Here is a 17,412-nt window from a genome sequence, read left to right as displayed (position 1 = left end):
TTTATAGGCATCAAATATTTTCAAAGATCTCAAAACAGTTTATAGATTAGGCACAATGCCTATAGTGCCCAATGGATAAACATAGCCCTGATTCCGACCTCCAAAAACAAGCTTGCTCCTCTGCCCTTGATCCTGGAATTCCCTCCCACCTCTTCTGAAAAAGCGTTCCATCATTTAATTATCTTGTTCTTCTCTTGGATACTCTCTCTCTCCTCGGCTATGGCTCCCTTTCCTTCAGCCTATAAACATACTCAAGTCTCTCTGCCATCTAAAAACTTAAAAACAACAATAAACTCTCCCTACTCTTGCTATCACCCCCCCTCCTCCTTCCCCAATCCACCGAACTTCTGGAAACAAATCCAGCCTACCTATTGTCTCTAATCCCTCACCCTTCCCATTTACTCTTCAATCCAGGAAAATCTGGCGTCCTGCCACACTACTCCACTGAAACTTCGCACCTAATGCCACTAACAATCTCTTCTGCAGCTCTTATCTTATCTGACCTCTCTGCGACAAGTGCTATTACTGAACACTCCCTCCATCTTGAAACTCACTCCTCCCCCAGTTTCCGTGGCACCACATTTTCCTTGTTCTTCTAAAACTCTCACTCTCAGTATAGGAAGATAAATATCTTTATTTATTGTAAAACTAGCTCTCTGGAAACAAGATTTAAGTTCCTACAATGGGTCCAACTCCCACTCAGAGAAGTTTTATTTGGCAGCAAAGTAAACCCCAACACCCAGCAGCCAACACAACAGTAGAGAACTAAAACGCTAACATTCCATGTGCTCACTAAAGTGTAGAAAGGGACTCTTCTGATCAGTTGGAAATGTTTACAAAGGACAGAGAAGTGTTCCAAGAGAAATGACAGGAGACATAGAGTTAAGACAGAAAAAAATAATAAAAAGGGAGCAACCATGGGCTTCCCTGGTGGTGCAGTGGTTAGGAATCCACCTGCCAATGCAGGGGGCACTGGTTCGAGCCCTGGTCCGGGAAGATCCCACATGCCGTGGAGCAACTAGGCCCGTGCACCACAACTACTGAGCCTGTGTCCTAGAGCTGGAGTGCCACACTACTGAAGCCCGCGCACCTAGACCCTGTGCCCCGCAACAAGAGAAGCCACCGCAATGAGATGCCCATGCACTGCAATGAAGAGTAGCCCCTGTTCACCGCAACTGGAGAAAGCCTGCACACAGCAATGAAGACCCAATGCAGCCAAAAATAAATAAAATAAATAAATTTTTTTTTTTTAAAAAAGGGAGCAACCAAGCTCAGTAGTAGCATAAGGCAGAAGAATGGAGAACACGGACAAGGGATAAAATACTCTGTACTTAACAGAGGTAGAGGTAGGGGAGGAAAAGTCAAACACCTACTGATACATCTGTGCTTCGCTTCTGAATAAGGGCAAGCACCTACTAACAATACACATACCAGGTATGGCAGGTTATTGTTTGCACACCCCAAAATATGTGCTCCTATTCTTCTTACACACAATTGTCTGGTTGGACTTCAATTCCCAAGCTCCTCTGCAGTTAGCAGGGGCCTTATATTAAGTCCTCACCTATGAAATGTGAGCACAAGTGATGTTTGCAACTTCTGCCTTACTTGCTTAAAAGCTGTTTGCCCTGGACTTGCTCCTTCCCCTTTTCCTTTCTATAACGGGAAATGGCTACAATGGAGGCATCCTCAGAAACCATGGGTTTCAAATGGCTTGGCTGCCCTGCTAACCTGAAATCCCATGATGGCTTCCTAGAGCAGATCCTGCCATCCGCATCCTGGACTCAGGTTAAGTTAGAAAGAAATAAAGTTCTCTCTTGTATGAGCCATTGCACTGGAGGGGGCAGTTGTGGTGGTGGATCTTTTTATAACAGCTGCTCAACCATCACCCTGAGATCAGTGGCACAAAAGCACCTAGAGTACAAAACCTCAGTATACCTCAACATCTTACTGACGAAGTAGGAAACATTAGTCTGGAGAGAGGGGAGTTTTGAGCATAGGGGGAAGTTCTTACCATTAATTAATAACTATAAAGTCAGATTTAACTAACATTGATTGAATGGCACCCAAAGCACTAAATTTGGAACCAGAAGTACTAGTCAAATCTTAGCTCCACCTACTGCTATCTATTACATATAAACGTTGGAAATTTTACTTAAGTTCTCTGAGTCCCCGTTTCCTAGCATCCACCCTCATGAGTAAATGTCATAACACATCTACAGTACAATATAATAAATAATGTCTCAAATAATGACACCACAACATAAAGAAATGTTAAATTATGTTCTATTATACCAGAGAATCTGGGGAATATATCATATATTCTGTAGACATTTCTGTTAAAATATTAAGTTCTAATCCTTCAATCCTTGTGAACTGAATAGGAAAGAGGGCCTTGAGAAATCAGACCTAAAAGCAAAGCAGCTAACAACACAGGCTCTAGGGTCAGATAAACTTCATTCAAGCTTCACCTCCACATTTACTAGCTTGGTGACCTTGGGCAAGTTACATAACCTAAATTTCAGTTTCCTCATGGAAAAGTGAGTATCAGGCTGGTACCTGCCTCACAAATATCTTGTAAGGACTAAATGAGATTGCTGTCCATCTCCAGTCCTCCTGTATATGAGAATGACTCCAGCTGCCATACCAAGAGCATCTATTTGAATATATTTCCCACTTAAGACAGTATTTGGGGGGCTGGACTTACTTAGAAGTTGGAATATTACCTCTGTATTTAAAAAAATGTAAGAGAAATAATCTCTGCTAAGCAGTTAGAATTTAAATGAAATAGTGTTTCCCATTTAGTGTCATCTAATAGAAAATTAAATCTGGGAAGTGAGGTTACCCAAGTGTTACTATACTTGGAAACAACAGATGAAATTTTAAACTTGAAAATTACATGAGGGGGTCTTCTCAGGTTTTGTTGCCTAAAATCTTATGAAAATACCAACAAAAATGGAAGCAGAGATATTAGCGATAATTTTGTCAATTAAAAAATATAATTTCTCTTCTGATGTCCCTTCTCCTCTAAAGATAATAACCAAAGCTGGTTTTATTACTTGGCTGAGTTTAAGAACTTTCCAGTTAGGGAACTCGATGTCAGGTCCTTCAACAATAATTATTTTCTCTTAACTACTAAGAAATATGATAAGAAAAGTTCACAATGTGAGACAAAACAATCACTTCTTTTCCTTATGAGTTTGTTTCTTTAGAAACATGAGATCAAAACCAAATATTTACTGGAAGAACAAAGGTCAAAACAGTCTCTACCTATGTCCAGACATGGCAACAAAAATTAGCAAGATTCAGACTTCCCTGGTGGCGCAGTTGTTAAGAATCTGCCTGCCAATGCAGGGAACACGGGTTCGAGCCCTGGTCCAGGAAGATCCCACATGCCGCGGAGCAACTAAGCCCGTGTGCCACAACTACTGAGCCTGCACTCTAGAGCCCACGAGCCACAATTACTGAGCCCTCGTGCCACAGCTACTGAAGCCCACACGCCTAGAGCCCATGCTCCTCAATGAGAAGCCACCTCAATGAAAAGCCCACGCCCCACAATGAAGAGGAGCCCCCATCACCGCAACTAGAGAAAGCTTCCACGTGCAGCAACGAAGACCCAATGCAGCCAAAATTAAATGAATTAATTAAAAAAAAATTAGCAAGACTCCAAAGACTATTCATAGGCATAATCTGGAAAAGAAAAAAGGCAGGGCCATTCTTCCTGAAGACCTAACCTATTTTCTTCTACCTGTATATTCACTATCCTCTACCATGCCAATCCTTGAAGACAAGGCAAAAGACTGATGGCACATATAAGACTTTATAAGTTAATCATGTGTTTAAATATCAGGTTTGGTGGTCTAGAGACTATCAAGAAAGACTATCAATTTTAGGTCTCATTAAATAGTTTACTTTAAGATACTTGACATATATTAATTCATCCTCTCAACCCCCTACGAGGTAGCTTTTATCAACTCATGTGTTGGGGAAATTTGATGAAGGACAATAATAATGCTATTTTCTATTTACAAAATACCTTTCTTATAAAGAGCTCCACATGTTTTATCTTCTCAGTCTTCTAACATTCCTGTGAAGTAGGTGGTAATATTACCTTTTCCTTTCTTATAGGTAAAATGCTAGGACTCAAGGGGCTTAATGACTTACTCACATGGTAGCTTGTATTTTATCCACTAACTAGAACATACTGCTTGGGATTAACACTAGACCATGGACTCAAGTCTGAACTGCACATAATTCAAAAGTGTCAAGCTTCTAGTTTTCTCTACAGCCATCTTTCAACACATCACATTCCAAAAAAGAGTGGGGTCATGCTTGCTGTTTAAGCTCATGTGCTCACTGTTTATAAAGCTTATTATCATTTCTCTAAATTGCACTATTTAAGTTTTGTCTAAATGCCTGAAAGCTAAATTATTTTTTGTTTACTCTCTGTGCACTAGTATTATAAATGATATCATCAGGAATATACAAAACTGTTAGACAAAGCTGCAGGGCCAATAAAAGCAACTCACTTGGGCAAGAGTGTGCTTCTTCTTCTCCCCCCGCCCCCCGCCCTCCTCCTTTTTTGAAGTAGGCATCACACAAAAAGATGACTCATTAAGCCCAAAAGAGTTGACTATGCCATGTAAGGGCTTCTTATGCAGCCCTCCACAAAGAGACCTGAGTGGCAGCATAAGGCCTCCTCTTCTGTGCATTTTCCTCCAGGCAGAATGTGCATTTGTGTGGCTACATACACAATTATAATCTCCCCTGAAAAGCAATTCCTTCCATATGACAGGCTGAACAGTGGCCTGAGTGCTAGCCTCATGTTGCCTGTGCAGTTAACATGCTGAAATAGCAGACACATTTAATCTCTCCTTTCTGAAAAACTAAGATAGGACAGAAGAAGCGAAGCTGGAAAGAAATCCACACAGAGAGAAAGGAAGGCAGCCCAAGCGCCCAAACTCACTTTCTCATGGGCTGAGCTTCTTTGTGTGTTGCCTACTTACGTGTCAATTTGCAGGACTTTAGGGCATGAGAACCATGGAGCCGAGTGGTTCTGGCAGCCTCTCCATTTGACAAGCAAAGCCAGAGACATGCGGCCTTTTGGTACATTTCACATTCAAAAGTGTTATTGTTTCAAACATGCTTATTTTAAAATATATAATTTTCCCATTTAGTGCACATGTTGTATGTAAGTTGGCCACAGGAGGAGTTCTGCCACATGATCTTTAAAAAGAAAAAAAAATGGCAATGGCTCTAATGTAGCCCCATCCCTGCCAGATACCTCTGTTTACTGTGGGGGGCAGTGCGCTATCCCAGGTGAGAGAAGTCTGAATTTAACAAACACCTGATATGAAGGCTAGGGCACAAACAGATTTCTGTCTTAGATTACAGAAACTGAAGCTTGTGTTTTACCACAATTACCTGTAATCTCAGGGCCAGATAACAGTATTAACAAGACCTTGAGCTACACAATAGGACAGCTGGAAAAAGGCTCTTACTCTCTCCAAAGAACAGTGCTTTTAAAAAGCTAATTCAATGAAGAAAAAGAAAGGGCTCTGAAAGTGCCTTCTCAAACAATATTTACTTTTACTGCGTTCCTGCTAATCAAACAAAACTTAGTCACAAGCTTTTATGAAAAATACATTGGATGATTTCAGCAGTAATTACTTTGTTTAAAGAAAGGTGCTTAAGAGAAAACATAGCTAATGGGATCGGTAATTTGGTAAGTTCAGATGTGTATGGGAAAATCCCTCCTCTCTTTGATAAATCATTAAAATTCTGCTCAGATAAATGTGTTTTGACTTGAAATTCCAATCATAGAATGAGCAATTTCCTAAGGCCCGTAGGGAAGTAGCGCAAGGGCATCCCAACACAGTGGACCCAGGGATTAGTTGACAAGGGTAATTCCAGTCTTAAAGCATATTACTCTGCCCAACTGAAGATGGAATCTTAAGGAGATGCCCCCAAATTGTATAAAATTTCCTTCCTTCATAAAATATCATTTAAAAAAATGAATTAAATCTTACTGTTGTGTAACTGAAACAAAGAAAATGTGTCAACCATGAAATTAAATTTACTCATTTAGCAAACATGGTATTTATGCAAATAACAGTGATCCCCAACTTTGGGACAGCATTCAGATGAAAGATTTTAATCAGTCATCCTTTTTTTTTGTCAATGGAAGAAGGAGAAAAAAGCTTAGTGTCTCTCACACAGTAGGAATTCAATAACTATTTGTTGAACTGGAGTCCCTTCTCTCATTTGAAAAAAAAAATTATTTTGCTACTTAAAGCAGACTATTCATCTAACAATTGCGCACTTAACTTGGGCCAAGCACCGTGCTAGATTTTGGAGATACTGAGAGAATAAGCCTGCCCTTATGGCTTACATTCTAGTAAGAAACAGTAACAAAATATACAGATAGATAAATAAGATAATTGTGATAAGTGCTAAGAAGGCTATAAACAGGATAATGAACTAGAGATAAGCTAATGGCTCATTTTGTCTCTTCTCATCTACTATTATTAGTTTTTAAAACTTTAATTACCTACTCAGCTTCCTAAATTTACTCATTTAGCAAATGTGGTATTTATAACAAATAAAAGAGATCCCCAACTTTTGGACAGCATTTGGAGGAAAGATTTTAAGATTACTTGAATATATAAATGATAAGTAAAGTAAACAATTTACAGAACCTTAGAATTTAAACCCTAGAATAACACTGACATCACCTGCAATCAGTTACCTTGGAGAAATGGGGATGGGTAAGGGTCAACAACGTGCCTTAGAACTCACTTGCTCTTTTTTCTCCCCAGCAAAAACATTATTAGGGCTTCCCTGGTGGCACAGTGGTTAAGAATCCGCCTGCCAATGCAGGGGACACAGGTTCGAGCCCTGGTCTGGGAGGATCCCACATGCTGTAGAGAAACTAAGCCCGTGCGCTACAACTACAGAGATGGGAAATAAGTGTCATTATAGAGCAAGTGAACTGTATATATGCAGGTGTCTTGGCGATTTCCCAATTTTGTTGGCACTTATTAACACTGTCACTTTGTGTTACAGTCATTTATGAATATGTCTCATCTCCCATCTTTGGCATAAGTTTCCTGTAGGGAGGAACACTTCGTATTCATGCTTTGCTTTATATAGAGAAGGTATTCAGGAAGAAAGAAAGAAAGAAAGGAACAATTAGGAAGAAAAGAAAGGAAGCGGAAGGGGGGAAGAAGAAAGGAAGGAGATTGTTTTGTGAACACGTTCATTACTGTTTTTAAGTGACCAGCTTTATATATTTTAAACCTAGTTTCCAAAGATTAAGGAAGTCAGCGTAACATCTGTAATATTTCTTTTTCTTTCTGCAACAACCCAAGCATTCTAAAGTTCTAACAGTATTTCTGTTGACTTATTGTAAATAGCAATGTTTCCTAGCATAGGGTTGTGTTTGGAAGATTCACTCATTATATTCAAACAAAAATAAGTTTGCTTATCAGGATTCATCCAAAAGCAAAAAAAGAAATTGTGCCAGGCAGTAAGACAAGTAAATATCATGTGCTATGATATCAGCAAATGCAAAAAAATAAGATTAGTAACACTTAATAATCTTCAACATAGAAAGAATCATATGTCAGAACCTTTGTCAAGGCTTGAAAAAACTGTATCAACCTCATGACTGGAAGGGACTATATCAGTTACTGTTGGATGTTGTCTTAGTCCAGGTACTCTGAGAAGCAGACAACAAGACAGGATCAGACATGCAAGAGATATACTGAAAAGCCCATGAGGGAAAATGGGGAGGGAGCTGGAAGAAGCTGGGAGAGCTGACAGACCACAATGCAGGGTTGACCCTTGTAAAGAAGAGCGAGGGAGTGAGAGTATTAGACTGCAGTGCAGTGGGAGTCCTCAAGCCAAAGTCACCATCAGAGGAGTCACACTTCTCATAAAAGTGGGTCTTCCCCACCCAGTCATCCGCTGGGGGCAGCCTGCGGGAAGTGTGACCTCAATGTGAACAAGGTGTTGGATTGAGAGCTGGGGTTCAGAGTTAATTACCCTCCCCTCCACATAATAGGGGATCTGAGAGGCACAATTTCATGGCTGCCACAGATGTATTACATTTTTGTTAAAATGTAGGAGTAATAATAGCAGCTAATATTTATTGAGCACTACCCAGGTGCTCTAGAAGGAAAGGTATCTTACTCATCTTTGTGTATCCTCTTTTTACAATGCAGATACAATGTAGCAGCCAGGCATTGCTCTAAAAGCTTACATGTATGAGGTAAGTACATTTTGCATACCAGGAAACTAAGGCACAGAGAGGTTGAGTAACTTCTTCAAGGTCACACAGCTACACAAAGTACATAGATTATTGTCATTAAAACTCTCCTAAATGGTTTATTTTTAGAAGTTATCTTCCTTATTGCCTGCAATTGAGAGATGAGTCCAGTGGCAAGAAGGAACTGGAATTTTACTATTCCCTGATCCATCCTGGTTCCTAGTATGCCCCCTCCTGGCAGAAATGTTAAATTAAGCTCTTGGAGTCACCTGAACTTACTCCAGAATCCATGCAACCATTATAAGCTGGTCTATGCAATAGTTGGAGCCTCATTGTTGGAGTTGCTCAAGGTATTCATTGCATGGAGTTTAACAATGTGGACTCTGGAGTCAGACTGCTAGATTAGAATTCTGCCTCTAGGACTCACTAACTAGTTATTTAATACCTTTGTGCTGTAGTTTCCTCATATGTGAAATGGAGATAAAAATTGAAACTATCTTCGTGTGCATTAATGTTTATAAAGCACATAAAATGTTACCTGGTACATAGTAAGTACTTAATAAGTCTTAGTTATTGCTGTTAGCTGCTCACATTTGGGGGACCCTAAGGTCAGATTATTCATATTCAATTTAACACACGTGTATGTATAAAGTGTCTAGATTGTGAAAGGTAGGTATACAATGATGAGAAAGATACAATTCCTGTGTTCAGGAAACTGATTTGCAACTAATGAACTGTTTAAGAACTCCATTCTTAAAAGGGAAGCAAGGATCACTACCCTTTACAGGCAATAGATATTTTGGTTTGTTTATTTTTATCTTCTTGGTAGAGAGGAAAAAACAGGCATGGAATCCGATAAACCTGGATTTGAATCCCTGCTTTTATGTATCATCACCTATGTGACTTTGTACAAATCAATTAGCCTTTCTAAGCCTCAGTTTCCTTATTTGTAAAATGAGGAGACGATATTAATAACTACTAAATAGGACTAATAATAACACCTAACTGTATGGTGGTTGTGAAGATTAAATGAGTTAAGGCACAGTGCTAAGCATAAATGAAGTGCTCAAAAACTATAGCTTAAAAATAACTGTCCAGTTTATTGTGATTCCTCTAAAACTATAGCCCTCAAAGGAGAAAGACCATCTCGGATTTCCTGGAGTTATCTATTATGCCAATCCACTACCAGTCTCAGTGAGAATAAGCAGTATCCATAGAAACAGAAGAGGCAAATTGAAGCATGAGTGAAAGCAAGCACCTCACCAATTTAGGTGGGGTAAAATAATAAACCTCACACCCTCATGCTTACACTCAGGTCAGCACGTAGGTAGTGTGTTTTGCAAACCTGGGACCAGAACAGGCTGCCCTTCAGCTCTAGAGAACTCTCCACACCCAACCAGATACACAGACACACCTCAGCCTCTGGCAGAAGCTTCCAATAAGTAGCTTTCATAAAGTGGAAACCTTTCAAGGGCTCTATATTTATTTCATCTCCTTACCAGACTCTCCTCTCTCTCTATTCACGCCTGGGCATTAACATAGTTCCTATCACTCCATTCTGATGAGTGCAGGCATGAACATCATGGAGTCAGTTCTGTAATGATGATCTTAAGATCCTAAGCCATTCCAGGCCATGATTACAGGTTCCTAATCCACAAAGTCAGCAGGGAATGGATCAGTTTACCCAACAGGATGAAAGACTGTTTTCTTCACTAGTAGTCAAAAAGGCAAATATAAGCCCTGGCTAGCAGGCAGAAGGGAAAATCTATGGATATTCACTGAATAGGTATCCCTGTCGTTTATACCATAATACTAAAAAGAGGTCTCCAGAAACACTTACCAAGGGATATTGAGCTTTCACTTTTCTGATGCACTGAAAACCTAGAGCTTTTCTATCTATGCAATTTTCGTTTTTCTATGTGTATTTTCTTCTCTAGGCCTACACATGTGACTTTATAACTTATTTAAAAAAAAAAGAAGAAGAAGGAGAAGGAGGAGGAGAAGGAGAGGAGGAGGAAGAAAAGCCAAGCCAAAAATAACCCCTGGGGCTTCCCTGGTGGCGCAGTGGTTGAGAGTCCGCCTGCCGATGCAAGGGACACGGGTTCGTGCCCCGGTCCGGGAAGATCCCACATGCCATGGAGCGGCTGGGCCCGTGAGCCATGGCCGCTGAGCCTGCGCGTCCAGAGCCTGTGCTCCGCAACGGGAGAGGCCACAACAGTGAGAGGCCCGCGTACCACAAAAAATATATAAATAAATAAATAATAAAAAAGTTAAAAAAAAAAAAAAAAACCTCTGTAGGTATTTAAATTTTCAAATCAGAAAATATTTTATTAAATTAATCTATAAGGGGTGATTTTCAGTGGTCATTATATTGAGGGTGACTGCTTCAAAACAGCAACAGCATGCCTCTAAAAGAGACCAAACTGTAATGGGCAGGGTTGTTCTCAACTAAAGACAAATGCATTTCAGCAGAGTTGTATGGTCTGAGGAACCATGAGGAAGCCAATCAGTAGTATGACCCTGCTTAGGGCAGTATGAACGTCCAGATGGTGAATGGGACAGGAAGTTAAGGCACTTAAATATGCAACAGAACCTGAAGGAGGTTCAATAATCCAGGGTTCAATAATTAGATAAGTGGTTAGAAACTGAAGCTTTTACAACCAACCTGAAATCTTGATTCTGTTTATAGATTTATTATCAACATTGCCACTGAATTAGTGGCTGTAAAAAGCCACTTTTGGAGGGACCACCAACTTCTACTCACCAAAGCACCGGTATATTAAATATGTCAAGCCTTTGAGGCATATAATTTAAATATGTTAAGACTTTGACACAAACATCCAAGGAAGTGAACAATAGACTAGGCTTTTCAAATATTTCATAGATTAGTACTGAGTAAATAAGATAAAATACATAAAATCCTTAGCAAAAGTCTAGGCATTGTTAGACATTGATATTCTTATTCATTGGATGCAAAATTATCTGTGATATAACAATGCTCTCTCTCTCTCTCTCTCTCTCTCTCTCTCTCTATATATATATATATATATATACCCCTTTCAAAAACTACACAGCCCTTAAACCTGGTGAAAAGATGCTCAACTTCAGAAAAGAAATGCACATTAAATCTACCTGGGACTATTTGTCACTTAACAGGTTGAAAAAATCTGATGGTTTGAGTTTGATATACTTTGTTGGAAAGACTATGGGGAAACAGGCATACTCTTACATTGCTAGTGCAGTGTAAAATGGTACAACCCCTGTGAAAGACAATTTGGCAATATCTATCAATATTTAAAATGCATAGGTCCCTGACCCACCAATTTCACTTTGTGGAATTTATCCTTGCAGATATACTAGCAATGGCACAAAATTACAGGTTATTCAGTGGGGTATTTTCAGTAATAGCAAAAGGCTAAAAACAACATGTGTACCAACAGAGAATTGGTCAAATAAATTATTTAAAATACTATGTAGCTAAACATTTTTTTAAAAGAATGAGAAAGCTCTCACTGACATAGAAATCACTCCGAGATATATTGAATAAAAAAAGTGTATTCTCCCTTATATACCTAATAAACTAAACTCTGGAAGGATACACAGGAAACCAGCAATAGTGGTTACTAGTGGGAGGCTGAGGATGGTTGGAAACTGGCAGATGGGGGAAAAGGGGTTGGAAGAGACTTTTCATTATAAACTTCTTTATGTTTTTTAATCTAGTTTCCATATTACTAATTCAAAAATTTAAACTAGAATTGTTTTTCATTAAAAAATGTGTATAGGGCTTCCCTGGTGGCACAGTGGTTGAGAGTCCGCCTGCCAATGCAGGGGACAAGGGTTTGTGCCCCGGTCCAGGAAGATCCCACATGCCGCGGAGCGGCTGGGCCCATGAGCCATGGCCGCTGAGCCTGCGCGTCCGTAACCTGTGCCCCGCAACAGGAGAGGCCACAAGAGTGAGAGGCCCGCGTACCGCAAAAAAAAAAAAAAAAATGTGTATAGTACATCCATACAATTGAATATTATTCAATGATAAAAAGAAATGAACTATCAAGCCAGGAAAAGACATGGAGGGACCTTAAACGCATGTTGCTCAGTGAAAAAAGCCAGTCTGAAAAGGTTACGTACTCTATGACTCCAACTATATGACATTCTGGAAATGTAAAACTTTAGAGACAGTAAAAAGATGAATGGTTGCCAGTGGTTGGGGGACCGAGGGAAGGATGAATAGACAGAGCACAGAGGATTTTCAGGGCAGTGACACTATTCTGCATAATACTATAATGGTTGACACATGACATCATGCATTTGTCAAAACTCATAAAACTGTACAACACAAAGAGTGAACCCTAATGTAAACTGTGGATTTTGGTTAATAATAATGTATCAGTATTGGTTCATCAATTGTAATGAATGTACTATATTAATGTCACATGTTAATAATGGGAAGCTCTGAGTGAGAGAGAGAGGGAGTATACGGGAACACTCTATAATATCTGCTCAATTTTCTGTAAACTTAAAATTGCTCTACAAAATAAAGTCTATTAATTTTTTAAAACGTGTGCATACATGTATGTATATACATGTATATACATACATACACACAACATACATATATCCTTTTTTCATCCAGTAAATACCTTACACACTGAAGGTGTTACAGTGTGTGTAAAGTATTACAGCCACAGCCTTAATGGCCAAGAGCTCAAGCTCAGGAGTGGACAAATTAGGTTCTGATCCTAGCCCTACCATTTTATAGCTGTGTGGCCTTATTTGTGCAAGTCACCTCTTCGGCCTCAGTTTCGCTGTCTGCAAAATGGAAGAAAAACACAGTCTCCTCCTGGGGCTGTTATGAAGATTCAATAAAGAATGCACGTAAAATGCTTAGCATAGTGTCTGATGTAAAAGAAATGCTCAAAAATGTTAGTTGCCGCTATAACGGTTAAATGATTGTTCACAGAATGACTGATTTGGCACTTCAAGGTTCCAAGGTTACTCCACTGGCAGCATATCAGTAATACCCCCAAAGGCCCCTCAATTCTCAACTCCAACCTAGCCCACTTAGGACACAATCCACACTGTCTGAGCTCCAGCGGGTATACTTCAGCATTCTTTACTCCCAGATGGTGTTTTCCTCCTTGCTGGGCCTTACAAGTTCAGGCCCTGGACCGCCCCCACCCCGCCCCTCCCTAGCCCACCCTACCCGTTCCCACTCAGACCTCGCCCCGGCCTCCTCCCCAAACCCTGGCCTAATTCGTCTGCACTTCTTTCCTTCCCCGAAGCTGAAGGAAGCGCCTACCCAGATATTCGTAGTCCGGTAGGGCTAGGCGTTCCGGACTCAGCATCCTTTGACCAGGGTAGCTTCAGAGCTCCAGCTCTCCCGCTTCCGGAAGCCAGGTCGAGGGCTCTCTCTGTTGCCATGGCACCCACGCTGCGGGAGGAGAGGCTAGAGGCGGAGAGGGTGTCACGCAAACAGTCTCCGTATCGCAACGTCAAGCGGGCCACACTAGTTCCGGGAGCTGCCTCTTCGCGGCCGTCATAGTTTCTTTGGCCTCCCTTTCTTGAGGCGTTGGTTTTAGAGGAATTTGAGGTGGAGAGTTCCTTTGAAACCATCATATTTCCCGGTGTCGAAAAATTATTGCCAGCCCTCTATATACCCGCAATTTCTGAATTTCATAACTACTCCTTTATACAACTGTTATCCTAAGTCACAATAATAGCTCCCACCCCTAAATTCCCATAAACATTTACTATCCCATTACCTATTTTTATCTCCTTATTATTTATCATCTTAAATTACTACAAAGTGCTTTCACGTGCGTATATCTTGGCTGCTTCTTGAGGTCAGGGATGTGTCTTTTCTGCCTGTGACAAGTCTGGGCATCCAGAAAGTGCTCATTAAATTCTCTATGACTTCATTGACATTTCCTTTCAAATTCCTCTTTATCTTTATAGCCCCTCCTTCTACTTCTATCCCTTACTATTTGGTACCCTTCCCAAGTGTCTTTTCTTTTCTTTTTTTTTTTTCTTACAAAGACACTTCACTTCTTGGGGGGATGGGATGCACAAACAAGGACACCTATTGGATTTTTTCCCTTATATCCCTAATTGCTCACTTTTCCTTTAAGAGGGGACAGTGTTCATTGGTTTTCAAGTTCCCAGGTATCTGGATATTTCTCTTTTTGCACCTCTCCACGCCCAACAACGGCTTAGTGGTGTGTACCACTCGTCACAGTTCAAACATAGTAGAAAAGGTCACTCTCTCCTCACTTTTTTAGTTAGCTCTCCCCCCACATGAGGTGAGGTTTTGTGGAAAGAAAGAAAACAAAAATCATTCTATCAAAGGAATGATTGGGAAACCAGTGGACCACCTACACTGGGAGAAAAAGGAAAGAGGAGGTTCTTCTCTTTGTGTTCTGAGTGGTCTATTCTTAGCCTTCTCCAGTAGAAGCTTCAAACCTCCTAATTCTCTGTTTCCCTTAAAATTGTATATGTGTCTCATTTCTAGGCTCCGGTGAGTCACTCTGAGTTTGGATGTGGTAAGGATAAAGGGACAGAGCCGAACTCAGAGCAGCATTTATTATCTTGAGGTAATAAGTTAACTAATTTGGTATTTGATGTGAAGTCCTGCATATCATAAAAAAATGTTTGCCTTCTACCTCCACCCTTGCCTCCCACCCCCTCCCCTACCCCATGCACCTTGAGAGTTATGGGAGTTTCATAACTTTCACACCTGTGGCTTTTTACTATATTATTAATAAAGTAATAGGATGATAATTATTAAGGATTACAATTTCATTTTATTTCCAAGCAACCTGAAGCTATTCTCAGATCATTTCATTTGTCCTCATAAAACTTTCTAATGCACTTCTCCCTTTTCTAAGTAGGGAAACCGAGGAACATGTCAGGAAAATGACTTGTCTAGCATCATCCAGCCAGTCAGTGGGAGAGCTGGAACTGGATCTCAGCGATCTCAACCTCCAGGCTAGTGGTCTGACCGCTAAACCACACAGCCTCTTTTTTTAGGGTTTGTTGGCTTGGGTTTTATTTATTTATTTTTCTTTTTGCTCTGCCCTGCCAGCAACTGGAAGCTCCCAGACAAAAGAAGAGAATTTTGAGTCCAGGCTGAACATTTGACATCCCCTTATTTGTGGGGCATTATCCTGGGACTCGGAGGGTGCTGCTGTTGGGGTCTGTGTGGTGGAGCTGGGAACCAGCCCCAAGAATATAGCTTTGTTTGGGGATTAACCCATTTGTGGTTATAATAATGATAAGTTTCAGCACCAGTGGCGCCCGACTGTTAATGACTCAAAGAAAGCTAAATAAGAACAAGATGTCATCTCTGGAGCAATTTGTAGGTTTTTCCTACAGCTCCATCCCTTCCATAAAAATCCTAAGGGCCCTTATATTTAAAGTCAGTCTTCCACTCAATGTCCTAAACAGTCTATTGAGGAGGAAGACTTAGAAAAGGGCAGGTGGTCGTTAAGCTAAGGCTTCAAGAAAATTTGGGGTTGCACAGAAATAGCAGGTAGCCTTTTTAATGGTGGTGGAATTACTGCTTACAATTTTCTTCTTTATACTTTTCCATATTGTTAAATTTTTTCTATAATAGGCATGCGCTATAACCTGAAGACAAACAAACAATAAATGAGTGGCTTAAAAATCTTTAAAAAATTTTTTAGCAGAAGTGATGACATTCCATATAGTGTTTGTTTTTCCCAAGAAGGAGCCATTACTTTTAGATTTCTCTTCTGCCAGTACATTACACAAATAAGTTTTGGCAACGGGTCAGTAGTGAAGGAAGTTTTTCAGTGAAACATACACAACATCAGGTCTTAAGAAAAGGGGAAATACACAAGAATTGTTAAAGTCAAGTGTATTTCTGTGACCCTGTTGAATGTAAGAAAAGGAAAACATGTCAGCCTTCAATTTAGATGTGCTTTTCAGGTTCTTAAATTATCATTACATAGGTCTGAAATTTTTATCTAAACAATAATCATCCAGATAGACCAGTAAATCAGAAATCAACTCCACAATCCTGAAAATAAGCAAGTATTATGAAATTGGTCAAAACATAGAGAGTGCTTGAGAGGCGACAGTACTACTGCATAAGGAATGGAAACATCAAACTCAAAACAACAGGAAAAATACCCACAAAAGAGGATATGCTGAGACACCAATTTATCAGATTATAATTCCTAATTTTAAAGAAAAAATTAATAGACATCTCTGGCTCTGCTGAGGACCTATGAAGAGACTGATAGGGAAGAAAATCCTCCCTGTTATTGAAAACCACAGAAGAGCAAATATAAATGTACCAAATAGTTTTAAACGTCAAGGAAACAATAGAAAGAAAAAATGCAGTATGACTTATTCTTACAAAGCAGGTTCAAGAAACTAGGACAAGCTTTTATCAACTCATCAAGCAGAAAGATGCTAAAGGCGAAGTAGCTACTAAGAAATGCAGGTCATGAAATTCATGCTGAGCTACTAGGCTCTTCTTCAAAGACTTATATTCCATAAAAGCAAAGCAGAAACTATGTGTGATGCCACTGTATGAGATTTACATGTTTAGTTTAAAATGCTATTTACAGACCAATCATTTTGGACTGCCAGAGGTCAACAGACCAGAGCTTTGGGAGAATTTGCAAGGAAAAATAAATGTTCCCATTTCTTGAGCAGTTAAAGAAAACTAATGCATTTCGAGAGAGTGGTTAAGAGGACATGCTTAAATTGAACTGGAGCTCAAAGACAATTACAGACTTTTACCTTCTTGTTATTTTATATTTTCAGTGCTGCAAAAAGAGTTGGGAATTACACTTTCATGTAGTGTAAAACGGAGGAGGATTTTCTGATCCTTCTTGGTAGCCCACAAAAATTAGCTGCGCCTTCCTCTGTCCTGGAGCATGCACAGCGATAACTATTTGTGTCATTTTCACTAAGGAAATAGTAGGACAACACGACTCATTTAACATATTAGGTAAAATGGAAAAATTCCTTGAAACCCAAACTAACAAGTTTCACTCAAGAATAAACAGATGGGGGGCTTCCCTGGTGACGCAGTGGTTAAGAATCCGGCTGCCAATGCAGGGGACACGGGTTCAAGCCCTGGCCTGGGACGATCCCACATGCCACGGAGCAACTAAGTC

At 40.0% G+C, this 17,412-nt stretch overlaps 1 protein-coding gene across 2 annotated transcripts in view; it reads right to left on the bottom strand.

Moving 5' to 3' along the window:
* CSTPP1 (centriolar satellite-associated tubulin polyglutamylase complex regulator 1) overlaps positions 1 to 13,674 on the bottom strand; it is a 188,290-nt gene extending 174,616 nt beyond the window's left edge. The window contains exon 1 of one of the 2 annotated variants that reach the window (XM_060017398.1): positions 13,563 to 13,674. In XM_060017398.1, the coding sequence (XP_059873381.1) occupies positions 13,563 to 13,608 (46 nt within the window). In that variant the 5' untranslated portion in view covers positions 13,609 to 13,674. The remainder of the gene's footprint in view (positions 1 to 13,562) is intronic. The other variant, XM_060017400.1, reaches the window with a different exon arrangement.
* Between the last annotated feature and the right edge of the window lie 3,738 nt (positions 13,675 to 17,412).

The sequence above is a fragment of the Delphinus delphis genome, chromosome 8 (assembly GCF_949987515.2).
Source record: "Delphinus delphis chromosome 8, mDelDel1.2, whole genome shotgun sequence".
NCBI lineage: Eukaryota > Metazoa > Chordata > Mammalia > Artiodactyla > Delphinidae > Delphinus > Delphinus delphis.
Note: the sequence above shows the minus strand (reverse complement) of the source record. Positions and strands in the feature narration are given on the sequence as shown.